Genomic DNA, 20,304 nt, shown 5'->3' with positions numbered 1-20,304 from the left:
TACATTTTACGAATCTAAAGTTTCTTTACGTTTCTGTTCAGAATACTGTATATGAACTTAAAAGGGAACTGCCCTTTTATGGAATTGTGCCTATCATTCACACTCATTATGAGTCAATGGGAGTCCCTGGTGTAGCCTTCAAAGCCCTCTAAAACAATTTCAAAATCCTCCATCAGCGTTTTATATACACACTGCAAGTCTATACATAACCTAGTAACAGACATGTTCATAATATGTAAAATGTTTAATATTTACCGTATTTTGATAATTTTAATCATTGTCGGGACTGATTTCTTCAGCGCATTGATTTCTGTTTCCATAGCAGCGCAATTCCGACTTCTGGCAACAAATGTATGTCCTACTTCCGGAAACAAAGGCGAGTGTGTGTTGTAATCATGGCAGAATTGATAACAGACAACGAAGACGACTATTTTTGGACAAATGAGGATTCACAACATTTTTCGTTATGAAGCTGACTTGAGGATGAACTACTGCTTTTAGAAGTGAGTACAAAGGAAGGGTGAGACGATGGAGCAGACGGAAGCCGGGAGAGTGAGGTGAAAGCAACTTTGACGCTATAAATATAGAACTTGGAGCCAAGCTATTTCGACAGAAATGGATGGCTTACCCAAAATCAACAGGAAACGTCCTGGGGCAGCTGGACCAAACGAACAACTGTCCATCGAGTAAGTGACTATATATTGACCATGATACACACAGCACGTCATGCGTGTAATTACAACTACAGTACATACGCTTTCTGGCTAGCTGTGTACAAAGAAAAAATAAAATGTGGGCTAATACTTTACAGATACTGTGATATGATTGTTCATGTTTTTTAGTCAGTACAGATTGGTGTCCTATCGCAGTGTTGTGCATTACAAACTCAAAACATGTTTTGTGTTGTTGTGGAAGCTAGCTTATCTCTTTCCGTAGTTAGCTTTTACGACTAATACCGAAGCATGCCGATGTGTTACTAAGCTACAAAAAGAGTTCCACTGTGTTCGCTCTTACAATAACAATGTTGTTACAGCTTTGTTTATTATACAGGTTACGGAACGTAAATGAAGTATTGTTGACGGTTTTTGAATGCATTTTGGAAGTGATTTAAAGGTATAATTGATTGCTCTCATTAGCTGCATTGCTAGCCACCAAGAACCAGTTGATTTTTACATGATACAATGCAAAAAAAATAAAAAATTTGTCTTCGTGTCTCTCATAATAATTGTGAACAATAGGCAAAATTCCAAAAAAAAGTGCAAACTTCCTTTAAAAGTACATTCATACATTTTTTTCTGGAATATTGCAGTTGGTACATGATGAACTGCAGGCATTATCCTATCAGTCATATACCAAATAGGGGTCATAGGTTGGGGTCAGAGGTGCTCACAGACAGGCAGCTAATCGATCTGATTTCCCACCTAAGACTTACATTCGCTCCACGCACACGCCATTAAACGATTATAACTCACAAATTGCTCATCCGTGTCTCCAGCTAGACAGATGACTGTAGTTGATCATCTACTATATAGCCTTTCGGGATGACTGAAAACATGAATGCCTGCTGAAATGTTTTCTCCAATGTGCTGATGGCTGTGGCCAAAACAATAGGTAAAAAAAATCTGTATCAATAATTGCACCTTCAAAAATGTACATTTAAATTCTTATTTTTAACCCAGCAATGCATGAATACATTGAATATTGTTTAAAAGTGTTGTCTGGATTACACAAATTCCAGCAGAGGGGTGACACACTCTCACCACACCCACACACAAGTTAGTTAAGGCTAATATTGGACGATTAACAACAGACCGCTACTAAAGCACACTCATTGTTTTTAATTTTGCACCAAGTTTCTTGCCAACGAGCAGGAACAATAAAGTGGTGGCCTTTACAGCTGGGTCATAGCAAAGTGAGAGTTGCACCGTGCCAAGCTATTTTTGCAATTAAACTAACGTCACCGTCTTTCCATCCGAGTTCAATCCCTTCACAGCATTTCCGAATGCCAGTAAAGACAGTTTTACACTGACATGAAAAAAAAGGTGAGGTGTCTGACAAGAGTAATATTTATTTTACTTGCTTCTAAGTAATGATTTTGATACTATACGAATTAGGACACTCAAACAGAGTCAGTAGTTGTGTTTATTTTTTGCATAGGATCTGAATGAACTGTAATATCAAGACTGGCGTGAAAGTGGGGCATGTTGGCGGTAATGGGGATATTAGGACTGCCGAGAAGACAAAGAGGAAAGACACTCACCCCGAGTGAACAGTCATGTTGCATTATTGTCACAGTGCAGTGGACCTAAATATAAATTTAGCACAGGAGCAAAACATATTGTTGTCTAATGACTTCAACTGTAAGTTAAAATTGAGAAAACAACAGTTGAACGGTGATAGCTATAAGGCTAATAACGCACTGTACCACTAATGCTGAGTGTGAAGACAGAAAGCCTATTAAACCCGTTTAAACATTTACTAGTTTAAGTGACGGAGCAGTAGTAAAAGGACAAGCCTAAAAATTAACTAACTAAAATGAACTGCTGACAACAACCTGCTTTGAATGCATTTTTAAGTGTCTTTTAAGCCAGGGGTGTCTAACTCATTTTAGCTCAGGGGTCGCATGGAGGAAAAAATATTCCCAAGTGGGCCGGAATTTTTAAAATCATGGTATGATAACTTAAAAATAAAGACAACTCCAGGTTGTTTTCTTTGTATTACTTTGGCCAAAAATAGAAGAAGCACATTCTGAAAACGTACAAATCACAAATAATCCTCTGGACAAAACACTTCCAAGTTTGTTGAAAATTCTGAGGAAATTGTTGCGGTTTGAAAAACACAATGAGCTTGGACTTCGTCTCAGTGTATCTGCAAAGACAGGATTAAACTTTAAGTCACAATCTTTCTGGGATTGAACAAAAAACACAACATGTAAACTCTTCGAGGTATCAAATACCTCCTTTGTCATGTCCACATATCAATCCAGCGCTAACTCAACAAACCGTAAGAAACTGAGGTAAAAACTAGAGATGTCCGATAATTATTGTCCGATAAATGCTTTAAAATGTAATATCGGAAATTATCGGTATCGGTTTCAACCTCCCGATTTTCCCGGGAGACTCCCGAATTTCAGTGCCCCTCCCGAAAATCTCCCAGGGCAACCATTATCCCGAATTTCTCCCGATTTCCACCCGGACAACATTATTGGGGGCGTGCCTTAAAGGCACTGCCTTTAGCGTCCTCTACAACCTGTCGTCACGTCCGCTTTTCCTCCATACAAACAGCGTGCCAGCCCAATCACATAAAAATGCGGCTTTTACACACACATAAGTGAATGCAACGCATACTTAATCAACAGCCATACAGGTCACACTGAGAATTGACTACTAAATGGTAACACCCGAATAAGTTTTTCAACTTGTTTAAGTCGGGGTCCACGTTAATCAATTCATGGTAAAGTTACATTGTTTAATGCATCCAGCGGGGCATCACAACAAAATTAGGCATAATAATGCGTTAATTCCACGACTGTATGTATCGGTATCGGTTGATATCGGAATCGGTAATTAAGAGTTGGACAATATCGGAATATCGGATATCGGCAAAAAAGCCATTATCGAACATCTCTAGTAAAAACTATTCAAAAGGGTTAAGTTCACTTTTCTCGTGTTTGACAGAGAGGGCAACGAGGGCAACTAGGGTGCCAAATGACGATGTGTTTGAAGCAGAAAACATACAACGACAGGTTTTAAGTTTCATGTGGTTCGAAGAGGAGGAGGCAGAGTCCCCCTTTACTGTGTACCTCTTGCTTGGCCCCGGAATAAACCATTTGCTTGCCTAACAGAATTGCTATTGTGACATCCAGTGGACACATTTAGAACAGCAGTTTCTTTCATTAAACAAAAAAAGCAGCTCATTTTAATACTTGGCAAACTCATCGCCCGGACCCATTTGTGGGTCTGATCCGGCCCGTGGGCCGTAGGTTTGACACCCCTGTTTTAAGCCCACACCTTTTTATTTGTACTTATTTCCATATATTGAATTCCAAAATACATGACTGTGCATTGAAAATACTTCTACTGCAGGACAAGGGGCAGCACATACCAGTATGCATGGCATTTAACCCCAAAGGGGGGTTTATGACACTTCTCACTGCCTCCCAAATGCATATACGCTCACACCCGTTATAGACTGAAGCCCTCGGAGGAGAGTAAAAATAAGAGCCTGCTGTTTGCCATTCACTGGAGAGTGTGTGCAGATGAGCGGAATTTGGAATAACCAGTCTTAGCACTGCCACCTGCACGGTGAGCAAAGTTGACCCACATTCTATTGTCATCCAAGTGGATTTGGCCTTGATTGATGGGGGGAGGTAGTGAACTGTGGCTATATAGTGGTCATAGGTTTTAGATGTAGTAAGTCCCCAGGACCCACAAGTAGTAATTTGAGTGGGTCCCTGGGAAATTCAAAGTGTCCCCAATATGTATTTTTTTATTTCTTTCTATTTGTTATATTCTTCTTTTTCTTGAATTGTACCGTTATACTCGTTTGATGGTGGTATGGTATGACATGGCTATAATTAATGCATATATTTATGTTCAAACTAGGGTTGTACGGTATACCGGTATTAGTATAGTACCGCGATACTAGTGAATCATATTCGGTACTATACCACAATCACAGAGTACTTACAAGCAGACACAGTGTGTAGAAAAAAAAGGGAGAACGTACGCATTTTGGCTTAAAAACTAACGTTAAAGGTGAAGTTATAACACTGAAACGCTCACTGGAAGAGGTGCTTTAAAGGCCTACTGAAACCCACTACTACCGACCACGCAGTCTGATAGTTTATATATCAATGATGAAATCTTAACATTGCAACACATGCCAATACGGCCAGGTTAACTTATAAAGTGCAATTTTAAATTTCCCGTGAAATATCAGCCTGAAACGTCTCGGTATGATGACGTATGCGCGTGACGTCAATCGTTGAAACGGAAGTATTCGGACACCATTGAAGTCCATACGAAATAGCTCTGTTTTCATGTCATTATTCCACAGTATTCTGGACATCTGTGTTGGTGAATCTGTTGCAATTTGTTCATTGCATTATGGAGAAAGAAGCTGAGCAAGCAAAGAAGAAAGTTGTCGGTGCGAAGCGTCTATTTTGCGAGGAAAGTCAGCAGGGACGGCGTGGCGAAGTTGATAGAGTGGCTGTGCCAGTAATCGGAGCGTTGCTGGTTACTGGGGTTCAATTCCCACCTTCTACCTTCCTAGTCATGTCCGTTGTGTCCTTGGGCAAGACACTTCATCCTTTGCCTCTGATGGCTGCTGGTTAGCGCCTTGCATGGCAGCTCCCGCCATCAGTGTGTAAATGTGTGTGTGAATGGGTGAATGTGGACATATTGTCAAAGCGCTTTGAGTACCTTGAAGGTAGAAAAGCGCTATACAAGTATAACCCATTTATCATTTATTATAACACGTACACAGCCGGCGCTTCTTTGTTTACATTCCCGAAAGATGCAGTCAAGATCGAAGAACTCGGACAACAGAGACTCTTACCAGGAGGACTTTGATTTGGATACACAGTTGCGATACCGTGAGTACACAGCTGCGCTTCAAAACATTTGATCGCTTGCTATAACTAGCTCGAGCTAGTAGCTAGGAGCTAGCATAACAAGCTAGCTCTTTGTGGCATATTAAATATAAGCCTGGTTGTGTTGTGGCTAATAGAGTATATATATGTCTTGTGTTTATTTACTGTTGTAGTCATTCCCAGCTGAATATCATGTCCCACCCGCGCGCTTCCAAACATTTGATCGCTTGCCCGTACGTGCGTGTCAAGTACGTAACTTAGGTTAAATATATAAACTTTATGAACCTTGGGTTAGGTGAACGGTCCTTTGGGCTGAGTGAGTGTGTGTGTTGTGCAGGTGTTTGAATTGTATTGGCGGGTTTTATGGACGGGATCCCGTCCATATAACCCGCTCGAGCTATAACTAGCTCGAGCTAGTAGCTAGGAGCTAGCATAACAAACACCTATGCGGGATTAATTTGTGGCATATTAAATATAAGCCTGGTTGTGTTGTGGCTAATAGAGTATATATATATATGTCTTGTGTTTATTTACTGTTGTAGTCATTCCCAGCTGAATATCAGGTCACCCCCGGCTCCCACAGCATCTTCCCTATCTGAATCGCTTCCACTCCCCACTAGTCCTTCACTTGCACTTTCCTCATTTACAAGTCTTTCATCCTCGCTCAATTTAATGGGGAAATCGTCGCTTTCTCGGTCCGAATCTCTCTCACTTCTGGCGGCCATCACTGTAAACAATAGGGAACTTTGCGTATATGTTCAATTGACTACGTCACGCTACTTCCGGTAGGGGCAAGCCTTTTTTTTATCAGATACCAAAAGTTGCGATCTTTATCGTCGTTGTTCTATACTAAATCCTTTCAGCAAAAATATGGCAATATCGCAAAATGATCAAGTATGACACATAGAATAGATCTGCTATCCCCGTTTAAATAAAAAAATGTCATTTCAGTAGGCCTTTAAGACAAGGCTAGCTAGGTCGGCAGTGTTTTAGCTACTTCTAAATCACTAATCCTCGCCTCCATGGTGACAAATAAAGTATGTTTCTTACAAGTATCATCCTTGCAGGACGAGGAATAGCTAAACATGCTTCACTACACACCGTAGCTCACCGCCGTCAAAATGTAAACAAAACAGTGGATCTACACCTAACATCCACTGTAATGATACCAAGTATAGTAGCGTATCTAGTCGATACTATGATTACGTCAATATTTTTTGTCATCAAAACATATTTCGTTTTTTTTTTATATTAAGTTTATAAACTCAGTAAATATGTCCCTTGACACATGAGGACTTTGAATATGACCAATGTATGATCCTGTAACTACTTGGTATCAGATCGATACCCAAATTTGTGGTATCATCCAAAGCTAATGTAAAGTATCAAACAACAGAAGAATAAGTGATTATTACATTTTAACAGAAGTGTAGATAGATCATGTTAAAAGAGAAAGTAAGCAGAAAACAGGTGAACATAATATGTTTTAGGAACTTATGTCAATGTTCCAACAATCCTGTTTTCGACTGCTCGCCCACACGCTCTTCGGTGCAGACGCGGAAGTAAAATGTCCTGCAAACTGCCAGAGATTTAGTGATTTTAATTGCACCAAATCCTTGAAATTTCCACAAATGCGCCAGGAATGAGACTGTCTAGAATCGGAGCCATGTTTACTTGCGTTATTGTAATGTCAACAACTACATTAAAAGATTGGATTTGACAACAATGTCCAAATTGCTGCATTGCATATAACATCACGTCTGATTTTTTTCTCCGCGGCTTAATTCCCATGATGATTAACCAGATTAAGTGTAGCATTAAAACAAGTGAGAGTGAGTGTAGAATTTGAGCAGAAAATGCCATATTGCTGATCTGTTCTTGGGTGTTCCAGTCGTTCAAATAGAGAGATAGAAGATAGCTTTCATATAGTCCCGAAAGAAGTGGTTCATAAAGGTAATAAAGTCAGGGAAAAAACGACAATGCGTCTAAATAAATACCTCTTAGAAATATTACTTCTTTCATCTTGTGGAATACAATCATACCATGCCCTTGTCTGCAGAGATCACTTTGTAAAATGTTTGTTTGAACATTTGATTTGTTTGAGAAACTTTCTGTGATGCAATCGAGTTTATTTTCTATCATATTATTAGTGTGTAAAAAAAGGACAAGAGGTCGCATTGGTTTGTTTGTGTTCTTTTGTGGTTTTTATGCTTCAATATAACTACAAAGACATGGTTGTGCAAATAAACTAACATCATGTCAATGTTGAAATGAAATCTGTGGTAAGTAGTAGTGATAAATATTGTGATTGTTGGTCTAATACAGCGTATTTTCATTGTCGATTTAAATAACAGAAACTAAAAGCTTAGTGGTTGTAGTGCAGGAAATCCAACTGCTTAATTCGACACGGATAATCACACTATAGCGTCTTTAGTGCTGTTCGTTAGCATAAATAAAAAAATCCTTAAAATTATTAATAAACAGATTAATACATTTCTCATCAGTTTAACAGCATATTGAATCTTGATATCGCTAGCAAACACTGCTAAACAACAGGGCATCTATATATAAAGAATAACACAAAAAATATGAGCTTCACAACATAAAAATAAATGCACCAATATTAGTAAAAGGAAATTGACTTCAAACAAACTTAACCTTTTTCTTAGAGATGTCCGATAATGGCTTTTTTGCCGATATCCGATATTCCGATATTGTACAACTCTTAATTACCGATTCCGATATCAACCGATACCGATATATACAGTCGTGGAATTAACACATTATTATGCCTAATTTTGTTGTGATGTCCCGCTGGATGCATTAAACAATGTAACAAGGTTTTCCAAAATAAATCAATTCAAGTTATGGAAAAGAATGCCAACATGGCACTGCCATATTTATTATTGAAGTCACAAAGTGCATAATTTTTTTTAACATGCCTCAAAACAGCAGCTTGGAATTTGGGACATGCTCTACCTGAGACCCACTACAACTATGGGAAGTACTATACTTTGACTTTCACAAAGTGCATTATTTCTTTTTTTTTTTAAACATGCCTCAAAACAACAGCTACAAAAACAATGAAGGCACACAGCTTCAGTCCAGAGTATACTAGAGTAATAAAGTAAACAATAACATAGTCCTCCTTTAGTGCAAGACTGCCTGGTATACTGTATAACAGGAAATTATAAACTGGGCTCAATCTGCCCTGCTCTAACGTATTTGTATGAGTAACACAAATGTGCTGCAAGCTAGTGGTGAGTGCTTGAAGTGGCCTACCAGTCAGTCAGAGCTTCTGAAATGCTGCGTTGAGACAGGGGTGGTTTTTGTTGTATTTTCGTTTTTTCTCGGCGGAGTCTTTAAGCGACAACTCAGTGGTACTACTTTTTTCCGCTGTTTGATTTTCATCCATCTTCCTCTTGTATTCATCGTGTATCTCCTTATGATTCTTGAAGAGGTGGGGGATCAAATTGCTCGTATTAAAGGAAGACGTCTTGGTTCCTCCTCGCATAACCAACTTTTTGCAGTCATTGCAAATTGCCAGTTTTTTATCCGTCAGAGACACTTTAAAATAATCCCAAACCATGTCGTTAGTCAGTCACCGAGCGAGCTCGCTTGTTAGCCAGGCTACAGCACCGGCAACAACACACTCTTGTTGTTGTTGTTATGCGCCGCTTGAGCGTCGCCAGTAAACTTCTCATGCTGCAGTCGTGCTGCAACTCCTGTGTTGTGTGTGGGAGAGGGGATGGGGGAGGGGCTGCTGACTGGGAGACCCAATTGCTCTGTATTTCTCCCTACAGCGGCGTTTTAAAAAGTCATACATTTTACTTTTTGCAACCGATACCGATAATTTCCGATATTACATTTTAAAGCATTTATCGGCCGATAATATCGACAGTCCGATATTATCGGACAGCTCTACTTTTTCTCATTAGCGTCATAATCACAGCAGCACCACACTTGTTATGTCAATCAAATACTTTACTTAGTGATTCACAAATAAGTCCAACATTGTCCTTAAACGAATTAATGCTTAATTTGTAGACCCCTCCAGATGTAAAGGCATGATGTACCTCCAATCTTTTCTTCTTTAAATCTTTGTGAGTATCGAAAGAAGTGAAGTCGGGGCGAGCAGTAACATCTTCGTAATGATGGATGGTTTAAATCTTTCAAAAATAATTTTTCTTAAGGGTGTATAAATCCACCCCATCCCATTTTAAATATTTTGTAATGATCGCTTATATATCTGCCCCTAAACCTTTCAAAATATGGCCAAATTTGAACTAATGCAGCTAAATATACAGTAGTCTAGCGGGACTGTAGACCATCGCCTGAAACCAGGAAGTGCCTCTAGGTCACCCAGCAATAGGACATCCGACCCTGCAGTGTGAACGTAGCCTGTGACATGTTTTAGTTTTCATTATTTTCTCAATGATTACCGCTCGTGCTAGCATGAGCGTCTCAGTTTTTGTCCGGAAAAATACGGGTGATGACTTTACCAACTATTATTGCAAAAATTAATTTGTCCACGACCAATTTCATTATCGATTTTTGTCAACAACTTCAACACATTCTTGCCCTCCTATAAGTTACTGTGAATTTAAACACAAGCTGTATTCCACAAGTTCACTGCAATCTTTCAGTCTTTAATGTGTCAGGGACGCAGGACACTGGTAATGCTTATTGTATTAAAGTGTTTACATATGCTTTCAAATGTGATATGTAGTAGGTCGTACAAGTTTTATTCTAAGGTCCGAAATTGCAAACTCAATCGATTCCAAGCCTTCAGTTGCACATGAAATCTACTTTTCCAAATAAATATTTACAAAGTCTGTGTCACTCTCGCAAGCAGGGGCAGATATTTACCACAGAAGTCGAACAGTGTGTCACCCTGAATAAAGGAAGGTGTAGCAGATCAGATGAGGCAGAGATTTATGTATGGTTTAAATGCCTGAAGTAGAGCCATAAGCATGGATTTAGATTTGTATCTACCTAACGGATGAACTCAAATCACTCACAGATGAAATGTGGGCCAAAAGCAATATGTTTTACTCTTTGTAGAACATGGTCGAGCATGAATACCCAATGTGCTGGTCCAATCAGAAAGGGTTCTGTTGTTAGTGCCTCACAGTGTATGTATGTACTGTAGCACAAGAGGGAAAACTGGGCATATTGAGTTGACCTCTTAAAGGGTTTATGTTACAAAGGCACTTGCATGACTTCAGAGTCTCACGTAGGTCCACCGCTCTCACACAATCCTTTCACATGTGAATGTCGTATTTCAGCTGAGTGATGTATAGTACAATACTCCTATTGGTGGTTGCCATGTGCACACAAGGCAACTTTGCTGTACAAAAAGTCCACTCATAGGAATTAAAGAAAATATTTTTTTGGCAATGATTTATATTATTTTTAAAAGGCGAGTTTCAAACTCTCTCACTGTCTGAACTCCCGTTTTGATCCCAGTGTCCATTGTAGCATGAATGCTACTGCGTGGATGTAGTTAGTTGATGTTGTTCGTCTTCATAATCAAAATGAGTTGAGACAGAATCAACAGTACCTTTGCAGGTACAAATGTAATCCATTTTGTGTCAATTGCATCCAGACAATGAATCAACAACCAATTTCACACAACTTCTTGATGATCAATTAATCAATTACCGTGCTCATTTATAGTTAATAGCTTCAGGGGAAAACCCTACAAAAATATTCTGCAGTAAAATGATACTTTAAGTACAAAAAATAGTTATTTTGTAATTCAAAATACTTAGGTTGGCTTCTCACCAACAAAGCTTACCATTTGCAATCATCACTAACAAGTTAGTGAGCGATAACTCAAACTGTCATATTTTCAGAAGTCGCACATAGAATTTGTCTCTCGGGGTTTCCTGGCGACAGCAGTCTTGTCTCAACTAATCTTAAAATGTCAACTTATTACCTGAAGGGAGATTTGTTTCACTGCTGCACCTCCTTCATTGAAAACAGGTTTCTCATCTGACATTGATTACACCTTTCTTGCCTAAACTGGCAGGCTTCTTGCTCACTCTGCCCCTTTCTCCTCAGTTTACTGGCGTAAGAGACATGATAAGCCTGGACAAAGTTCTACTTCTTAAGTTACTTCCGCAGACCTTGTCTTGTTGATGGTACATTTTCAACACATTCCTAAAGGGGTCATATTTTGATTTTGTTTCCTACATAACATGTAATGTTGGTGCTTTATTAAAAAAAATTATTAGATTTTGTGTTACAGATAATCTTCAAGACTGTCAAAACTGTCGTACAATGCAGTTTTGTGGGCAGTCTTAAAATTATGTGCCGAAGTCCTTCTGCAGGACAAGCCCCCTTCAACTGCATCTCCAACCTGTCAGCCATGTTGTAGTTTTTAGCGCTTCCATATAGAGTCTACTGACAGACATAAGTTTGAACTATGTGCTGCTACGTGCATGCATGTGAATGTATGAGCCAATCTGCAACAACAAGTAAGTAAGTAAGTAAACTAAGGAACTTATTGACTACAGCTTTGGACTGAAACGGGATAAAAATGTCAGACTCCCGCAAAGCTCTTCAGGTAAACCTTCACCTCATATGTACATATCCACTGACGTAACTAAGACAATATACGTCACAATCGTCTCAAATTCCAAACGGCTCGTTTGGACCAAGCTTTAAAGAAGGCAAGATTGTTTTATAAATATCTGCGCCATACCTCCATGTTTTTGATTTCAAGTTTCCGGGACTTGTGCAGATACCAAATACACAAAAACACTCTTGGCACTCTCTCGATGAGCTTCAAGAGGTAATCACCTGAAATGGTTTTCACTTCACAGGTGTGCTTGAAGGTCATCAAGAGAATGCCAAGAGTGTGCAAAGCAGTAATCAGAGCAAAGGGTGGCTATTTAGAAGAAACTAGAATATAAAACATGTTTTCAGTTATTTCACCCTTTTTTGTTAAGTACAGTACATAACTCCACATGTGTTCATTCATAGTTTTGATGCCTTCTGTGACAATCTACAATGTAAATAGTCATGAAAATAAAGAAAACGCATTTAATGAGGAGAAGGTGTGTCCAAACGTTTGGCCTGTACTATATACAGTAATATGTAGATAGATAGATAGATAGATAGATAGATAGATAGATAGATAGATAGATAGATAGATAGATAGATAGATAGATAGATAGATAGATAGATAGATAGATAGATAGATAGATAGATAGATAGATAGATAGATAGATAGATGGATAGATAGATAGATAGATAGATAGATAGATAGATAGATAGATAGATAGATAGATAGATAGATAGATAGATAGATAGATAGATAGATAGATAGATAGATAGATAGATAGATAGATAGATAGATAGATAGATAGATAGATAGATAGATAGATACCGTATTTTTCGGAGTACAAGTCGCTCCGGAGTATAAGTCGCACCGGCCGAAAATGCATAATAAAGAAGGAAAAAAACATATATAAGTCGTACAGGAGTATAAGTCGCATTTTTTGGGGAAATGTATTTGATAAAACTCAACACCAAGAATAGACATTTGAAAGGCATTTTAAAATAAATAAAGAACAGTGAACAACAGGCTGAATAAGTGTACGTTATATGAGGCATAAATAACCAACTGAGAACGTGCCTGGTATGTTAACGTAACATATTATGGTAAGAGTCATTCAAATAACTATAACATATAGAACATGCTATACGTTTACCAAACAATCTGTCACTCCTAATCGCTAAATCCCGTGAAATCTTATACGTCTAGTCTCTTACGTGAATGAGCTAAATAATATTATTTGATATTTTAAGGTAATGTGTTAAAAATTTCACACATAAGTCGCTCCTGAGTATAAGTCACACCCCCGGCCAAACTATGAAAAAAACTGCGACTTATAGTCCGAAAAATACGGTAGATAGATAGATAGATAGATAGATAGATAGATAGATAGATAGACAGATAGACAGATAGACAGATAGATAGATAGATAGATAGATAGATAGATAGATAGATAGATAGATAGATAGATAGATAGATAGATAGATAGATAGATAGATAGATAGAAGAAAAGTTGATTTGGCACAGTTTTGGGAACAGTTTTACATAGTGTTTCCAAAATCACCATCTGCATTACCCATACATAAAAACTGCATGTGCAATATGAAGCCAACGTGATTAGAACCAATAATGTATTATGACTATTTTCTTTGCCTTCACAGCTACTGAGTTAATCATAAATGCTGTTCTCATTTTCATAAGACGTTTTAAGGTTCACCACAACAATAAATAGTTACAAACAAGAATCGGGTAATTAAAACATTATTTATCGGATGCTTGCAAACACTGTCTCTGTTTACAACTCTTGGTGTTGTCACATTGCATTGTGTTCAAGTTAAGTTAAGTTAAAGTTAAAGTACCAATGAGTTGCAGCAACTTCCCAAACAGCTCAGGCCAAAGCTGCATACCATGATGCATCAGGGGAGGTGCAGCCATCTTGCCAATGTGAGGACAACACAGGCCTCTCAAAAAGCAATTAAAGGAAAGAGAGCGTCATGATATTGAATGCAGGGGGGTGCATTCCTCTGAGAGAGGAGTTGCAGTAGACTGTGAAATTCATATTGACTGCAGCATCAAACACACACACAGGTAGGCAAGACTGTCCAGCGTTTTCGACCTAAAACAAAGCATAGCGTCCATCTCAGGCAGCGAATTACCTTAACAGAGCGCCAATTTAAAAGCATCTAATAAGTAGCTTCACTAGAAACCGGTTTCTGTAGATTAAATGACATTAACAAAATACCTTTGTGACACATGTCTACACAAAAACACAGTCCGAGTGTGACAAACTGACTAAAATGATATTTGAAATGTAAAATAAAAAGGCAGAGCTCGGAGTGTGCTCACTGATGTGTTAAATCCTACTTGATTAAAACAGGAAAGCAAGTTCAACAATGGACCGTACGGGTCCACTTAATTAAGTCAACTTGTTCCAGGCAGCATTGGGGAATGGAAAGCAAAGCAAACAGAGCGCCGCAGCTCGCTGCCTCCGCTTTTCTCTTGATGCTAATCAAAGGCTTGATCTCCGAGCTGGATGGGCCTTAGGGATGTCGCTCTGCTTGGCTGATCCTGGCAATTTGCTCTTGATAATATGGTCTCTAACTCGGACCCCTACAGAATCCATCTCACCTAATCTGTATGGCTAGTAAAACACACAAACGCAGACCATGAAATGCACATCACCAGAGAATGATCACATAATGGCCAAAGAGTTATTACATGCACCATATCAGCGCCCCACACTCCTTTTGTTAATGAAATGTCTAACAACGAGAGATAATCTGCTTTTGATTATCCGAACTGTGTGAATATTTTGAAAATGTGCACTCAATGGTCACATTCCTTTTAAATGTATTTATTGTGTCTACACTATAGAGACACTAGTGGTTAATGATAATGATCAAAGGTTGAGCAAGGTCAGCAAAAAATTCAAATAAGTTGTTTTGTATAACCACAATTATCCAAACCACAAACCATTCAAATAACAAATTTAAACAAACAATAGCAGCGTAGATTCATAAATTGAAAACATGAACAAATGGTGTTAGCTGGGAATCTTGCATTCATCCATCCATCACAGATATGGTCTAACAGTTATGCCGTTTAAGTGGAGGTGATGGAGGAGCTAGACTGTCAACTGACTTAGGCTAGAGGCCGGACTGGCTTATAAATCACAGATCAATTGTGAATGAGGCACTGACCAAGAACTGAGCCCTTGTCGGCTCAATCATAAATAAAATACAGTGAGAAAAAATAAATTGCAACCAACATTATAAGGCTAGGTCTTACCTTTGAAGGAGATGAAGACACGAGGTGCAGCAAGTGGGTCATTGCTCAGTGGGTTCCCCAGAGCAAAGCTGCACAGCCCCAGTAGGGTGTGGACCGTCCACAGACCGTCTAGCTGCATAGTCGACCGACCTCTAGTAGCACACAATCAGTGATTTAACAAAACAAATCTGTAGGAACAAAATAGGGCCAGTGAGAAAATACTTCTGACAACTCCACACCATAAATCTGACAGAATATTTTTCTGGTTTTGTTTACTAATTTGTGTGTCCTGTCAACTTAGTGGCTCCCAGGGGACTCATCCCTGCATGTTTTGGAGACACTGCCCTGAACGTTACTGGATCCGTCACACAGGCGTTGAGTGCGGCTGGAGTCCAAGCCAAGCGTATAGAGCTTTTGTCCATTTGGTAAAAATTAAACGTGTGTGTGTTTTTACCTCTCTGCACTACCAAAGAACATTCCTATCTGATAACACCATCCACTTTTATTACTTTCTAATAGTGGATTCACTTTATGCCAGGTTGTAACATGTCCTCATAGTTGTATGTCACAATTCAAATTGTAAATATGTCAACGTGAACCACACATCATGACATTTGCATACCAACAATACCACGGTGGTCAATAATGATCTTGGGTTAATGAATGATGGCCACCGGAGAGCAACGACAATACTGAATCTTTGGGAACTGTGAAAACAAATCCACAAAATTCTCCCAGACATTACACTGACCTCACTGACTGAACCCTGCGATTGAGATTATTCTGCCACACATTACACGTGTGGGCAGAGTCCACTCCTCAAAGGCCAGTAATGACAAAGGGCTACCAAAGTGCTTTGTCCTGAGGGGATTTATGAGCATAACCAGCTGTTTAAACCTTTGCTTTTTTTATTGACAAATTGTTAACCAGCCAGCTGTTTGTTCAGCGATAGAAGCCAAGTCCTTCACACCAGTGGATGAAATTAAACAAGGCACTGAGAGCAAATTACACCAAGGAGAGTAATTGTTGCAATGGAATGTGTATTAAAGTTAAACTTTATAAATTATAATTTGAGAGTTGCAATTCCAAAAATAAATAGATCAAGAAGCATTAAATCTTCCAGGTCACTAATTAAGGACAAACAAAATCATCACTACCTCCACATACAGTAAATCCCTACAGGTTGATTAGATAGAGGAAATGTCACAACAACAGATGTTAAAAAGGAATATGAAGCAATGACAGCTAAGCAATGACAGTCTTTTTTAACTGTTTTAATATGTGTGGTTTTACTTGCTTTTAACTTTGTTTTTACCGTAAAGCATTTTGTGCACCATTGGGATGTTGCAAGGTGCTATACAAATAAACCTTGATTGATTGATTGATTGATTGATTGATCGATTGAACAAGTGTGAAATACAAGCGTTATTGGCATAGGTCGGGGGTCGGCAACGCGCGGCTCTTTAGCGCTGCCCTAGTGGCTCCCTGGAGCTTTTTCAAAAATGTATGAAAACGGAAAAAAAGATGATTATTATTAAAAAATATATTTTTTGTTTTAATATGGTTTCTGTAGGAAGACAAAAATATCACAAACCTTCCTAATTCCATTTTGTCCTAATTTCGGAAGTCCTTAAACACACCGCAGTTTGTTTACTTGTAAAACTTTACCCGACGCTGCCACAGAAAGACGTGTTTTATGCCACTCCTTCTTTGTCTGTATTTGTCCATCAAACGTTTTATGCTCTGCGTGAATCCACAAAAGTGAGCTTTGTTGATGTCATTGACCTTTGTGGAGCGCTGATCAGACATATTTTGTTCACTGCATGACCGCCAGCTAATCGATGCCAATATGCTATTCATGCTAGCTGTATGTACATACTGCATCATTATGCCTCATATTTTAGGTATATTTGAGGTCATTTGATTTGTAGTTTCTGTTTCCTTCAACTTGAACTCACACATCTATACCTTTGGCCATTCTAAGCCGGTCATTTCCAGGAGTTATCACACCCTCTGAAAAGCCTCTGTTATAGTAATGTTTTCCAACGTTGTAAAAATGTGTGGAATAAATATTACATTTCAACATTTCTGGTAAAGAAGATTTGCATCAGCCTGCGACACATAGTCATTTTGATAGTAGGCTAACATAGACACTTATATCATGTGTTGCCTTCATTTTTTTGAGGATGGCGTGGAACACCGCAGAGGCCACCACAGTCTATATCAGTGGTTCTTAACCTTGTTGGAGGTACAGAACCCCACCAGTTTTATATGCGCATTCACCGAACCCTTCTTTAGTGAACAATAAATGTTTTGTTTTTTTTTCAAATTCTAGACAAAGTTATATGTTTTTGGTAACACTTTAGTATGGGGAACATATTCCAAGTAACAAAGACTTAATTTAGAGTTTTTTGGACACTAGGGGAACATATTCTGAGTAACAAAGACTTAATTTAGAGTTATTTGGTTAGGGTTAGGGCTAGGGTTAGAGGGATAGGGCCACGGTTAGAGGGTTAGGGTTATAATAAGGCCATGCCGAATAAGGCATTAATAAGTATTTAATAATGACTAGTTAAGAGCCAATATGTTACTAATTTGCATGTAAATAAGCAACTAATTAATGGTGAATATGTTCCCCATACTAAAGTGTTACCATGTTTTTTTACTGGTGCACAAAATGAACCGTGCATGAACATCACCTTGTTTAAACAACAAAACCAACACAGTGCATAAACTGACAACAAATTACACACCTGCAAATCAGTCTGACTTCTGCTGTTGCCATATCCGTAATACGCCGATAGGGAGAAGTTTTTATTTACACGATGAGTCGGGTGTGTCATGACCCCGACTCACTGAACCCCTAGGGTTCGATCAAACCCAGGTTAAGAACCACTGGTCTATATGTTTCTTTGTCTTTTTATTCATAGCTGTATGTAGAAATGTCTGGTTGCATCAGCTCTGCTCTTTTAATGTCATTTGTGTTCTTTGATGTTTCCCTCTTACACACATGTAAGAGGGATGTGTGCTATGGCTATGAGTTGTTTTTTTCCCCTTGGCCTCAGTCTGGACCCCCCTCTCCAGGGGCCCGGGCTTAGACCGATGTTTTTTTTCACCCCCCAAACTCCCCCATTGTTTACCTGTATCTCACCTTTTTTGTAAGGGGCGCCAGAAGTTGGCAGACCCGTCAGCGATCCTGTTCTGTCTCCCTGTAATGTTTGTCTTGATCTTGAATGGGATTGTGCTAAACATTTCAATTTCCCCTCGGGGATTAATAAAGTATTTCTGATTCTGATTCTGAATATAAGACTTATATAAGGCTTTTATTTTTTTGTGGCTCCAGACAGATTTTTTTTGGTTGTATTTTTGGTCCAATATGGCTCTTTCAACGTTTTGGGTTGCCGACCCCTGGTATATAGGCTATAGACAACTATGTATGTGACAGACTGGCATTCTTGGCTCCACATGGACGACAGAACAGTAAACAGTCTGGTGAGGTATTACAGCTCAAGTTGAACTGAAAAAACAATTCCTGAATATCTTCTTTTAGTGGGTTAGGAGTAGATTATCAACAGATACAAATAAAAATATGTCCAGTCAAATGAAAGATTAGAAATGCAGGTTGCTATAATAACACACACTAACATTAATAAATACCTGGTTGTTAAAGCTATCCGGATATTCGGCCAAACTTCACAGCCGGTCTGGTTTAGTCATTGAAAAAAAATCCAATTGATCGATGACGTCCGTCTCCAATATTAAAATCCCGGTGCGCTTTCTGAACGGTCCGGTGTTCAGTGTTTCCACTGTGCAGGATTCATTTAAAAAGGGAATATGTTTCTCTAGTTGTCAGAAGAGCAGATAGAGAGCAGCCACAATCCACATCTCGTGAGAAGCAAAAAAAAAAAAAAGAAAAAAATGAAGAGCGTGAAACAAAAGTCCCCGTGGTGGAAAAGAGAGGTCCAGACAAGCCGCGTGGGTGTCTCACGAAAGTTAGCCACTCCTGACTGGAGGGAGTAAGGGCGGGAGCAGGTGGATGCCGAGGCCGACTCGTCGTGAACACACCCAGTGGGCGGGCGACACGGAGGCGAGACGCCCCTCTGCCAGCTGGAGGTGCATGCTTTCCTCCGGCGTGGAGCCTGCCTCACTTCCGCATCGAGGCAAGTGACTGCAATACTGTCTGTACTAATACTTACTTTTAATATATTTTATACACCTATGAGTTTTAAAATGGTCTGTATGTTTTATTGTACTGTTAAGGTGTGTTCAATAAATACATGCATATATATATATAAATGTATGTATATATATACATACATATATAAATACATATATATATATATATATATATATATATATATATATATATATATATATATATATATATATATATATATATATATATATATATATATATACAGTATATACATACATACATACATACATACATATATATGTATATATATATATATATATATATATATATATATATATATATATATATATATATATATATATATATATAATATATATATAAATATATAAATATATATATATATATATATATATATATATATATATATATATATATATACATATATGTATATACATATATACATACATGTATATTTTTATATGTATATATGTATATAAATATGGGTGTGTGTGTGTATATATATATATATATATATATATATATATATATATATATATATATATATATACATATACATACATATACATACATATATATAGATATATACATAAATATATATATGTATACATATATATACACGTCCATGTATATACATATATACATACATATATTTGTATATGTATATAAATATGGGTGTGTGTATATATATATATATATATACAC

At 38.1% G+C, this 20,304-nt stretch overlaps 1 protein-coding gene across 3 annotated transcripts in view; it reads right to left on the bottom strand.

The window, feature by feature from the left end:
* sema3fb (sema domain, immunoglobulin domain (Ig), short basic domain, secreted, (semaphorin) 3Fb) overlaps nucleotides 1-20,304 on the bottom strand; it is a 316,200-nt gene that overhangs the window by 109,895 nt on the left and 186,001 nt on the right. Inside the window, exons 1-2 of one of the 3 annotated variants that reach the window (XM_062046078.1) lie at nucleotides 19,083-19,506; nucleotides 15,447-15,613 (exon numbers count right to left, since the gene is read on the bottom strand). In XM_062046078.1, the coding sequence (XP_061902062.1) occupies nucleotides 15,447-15,564 (118 nt within the window). In that variant the 5' untranslated portion in view covers nucleotides 15,565-15,613; nucleotides 19,083-19,506. Of the gene's footprint in view, nucleotides 1-15,446; nucleotides 15,614-19,082; nucleotides 19,507-20,304 lie in introns of those variants that run through there. The other 2 variants (XM_062046080.1, XM_062046079.1) reach the window with 2 other exon arrangements.

This window comes from Entelurus aequoreus, linkage group LG01, assembly GCF_033978785.1.
Source record: "Entelurus aequoreus isolate RoL-2023_Sb linkage group LG01, RoL_Eaeq_v1.1, whole genome shotgun sequence".
NCBI classification, from domain to species: domain Eukaryota; kingdom Metazoa; phylum Chordata; class Actinopteri; order Syngnathiformes; family Syngnathidae; genus Entelurus; species Entelurus aequoreus.
The sequence above is the reverse complement of the archived record's forward strand: the minus strand, read 5'-3'. Positions and strand labels throughout refer to the sequence as shown.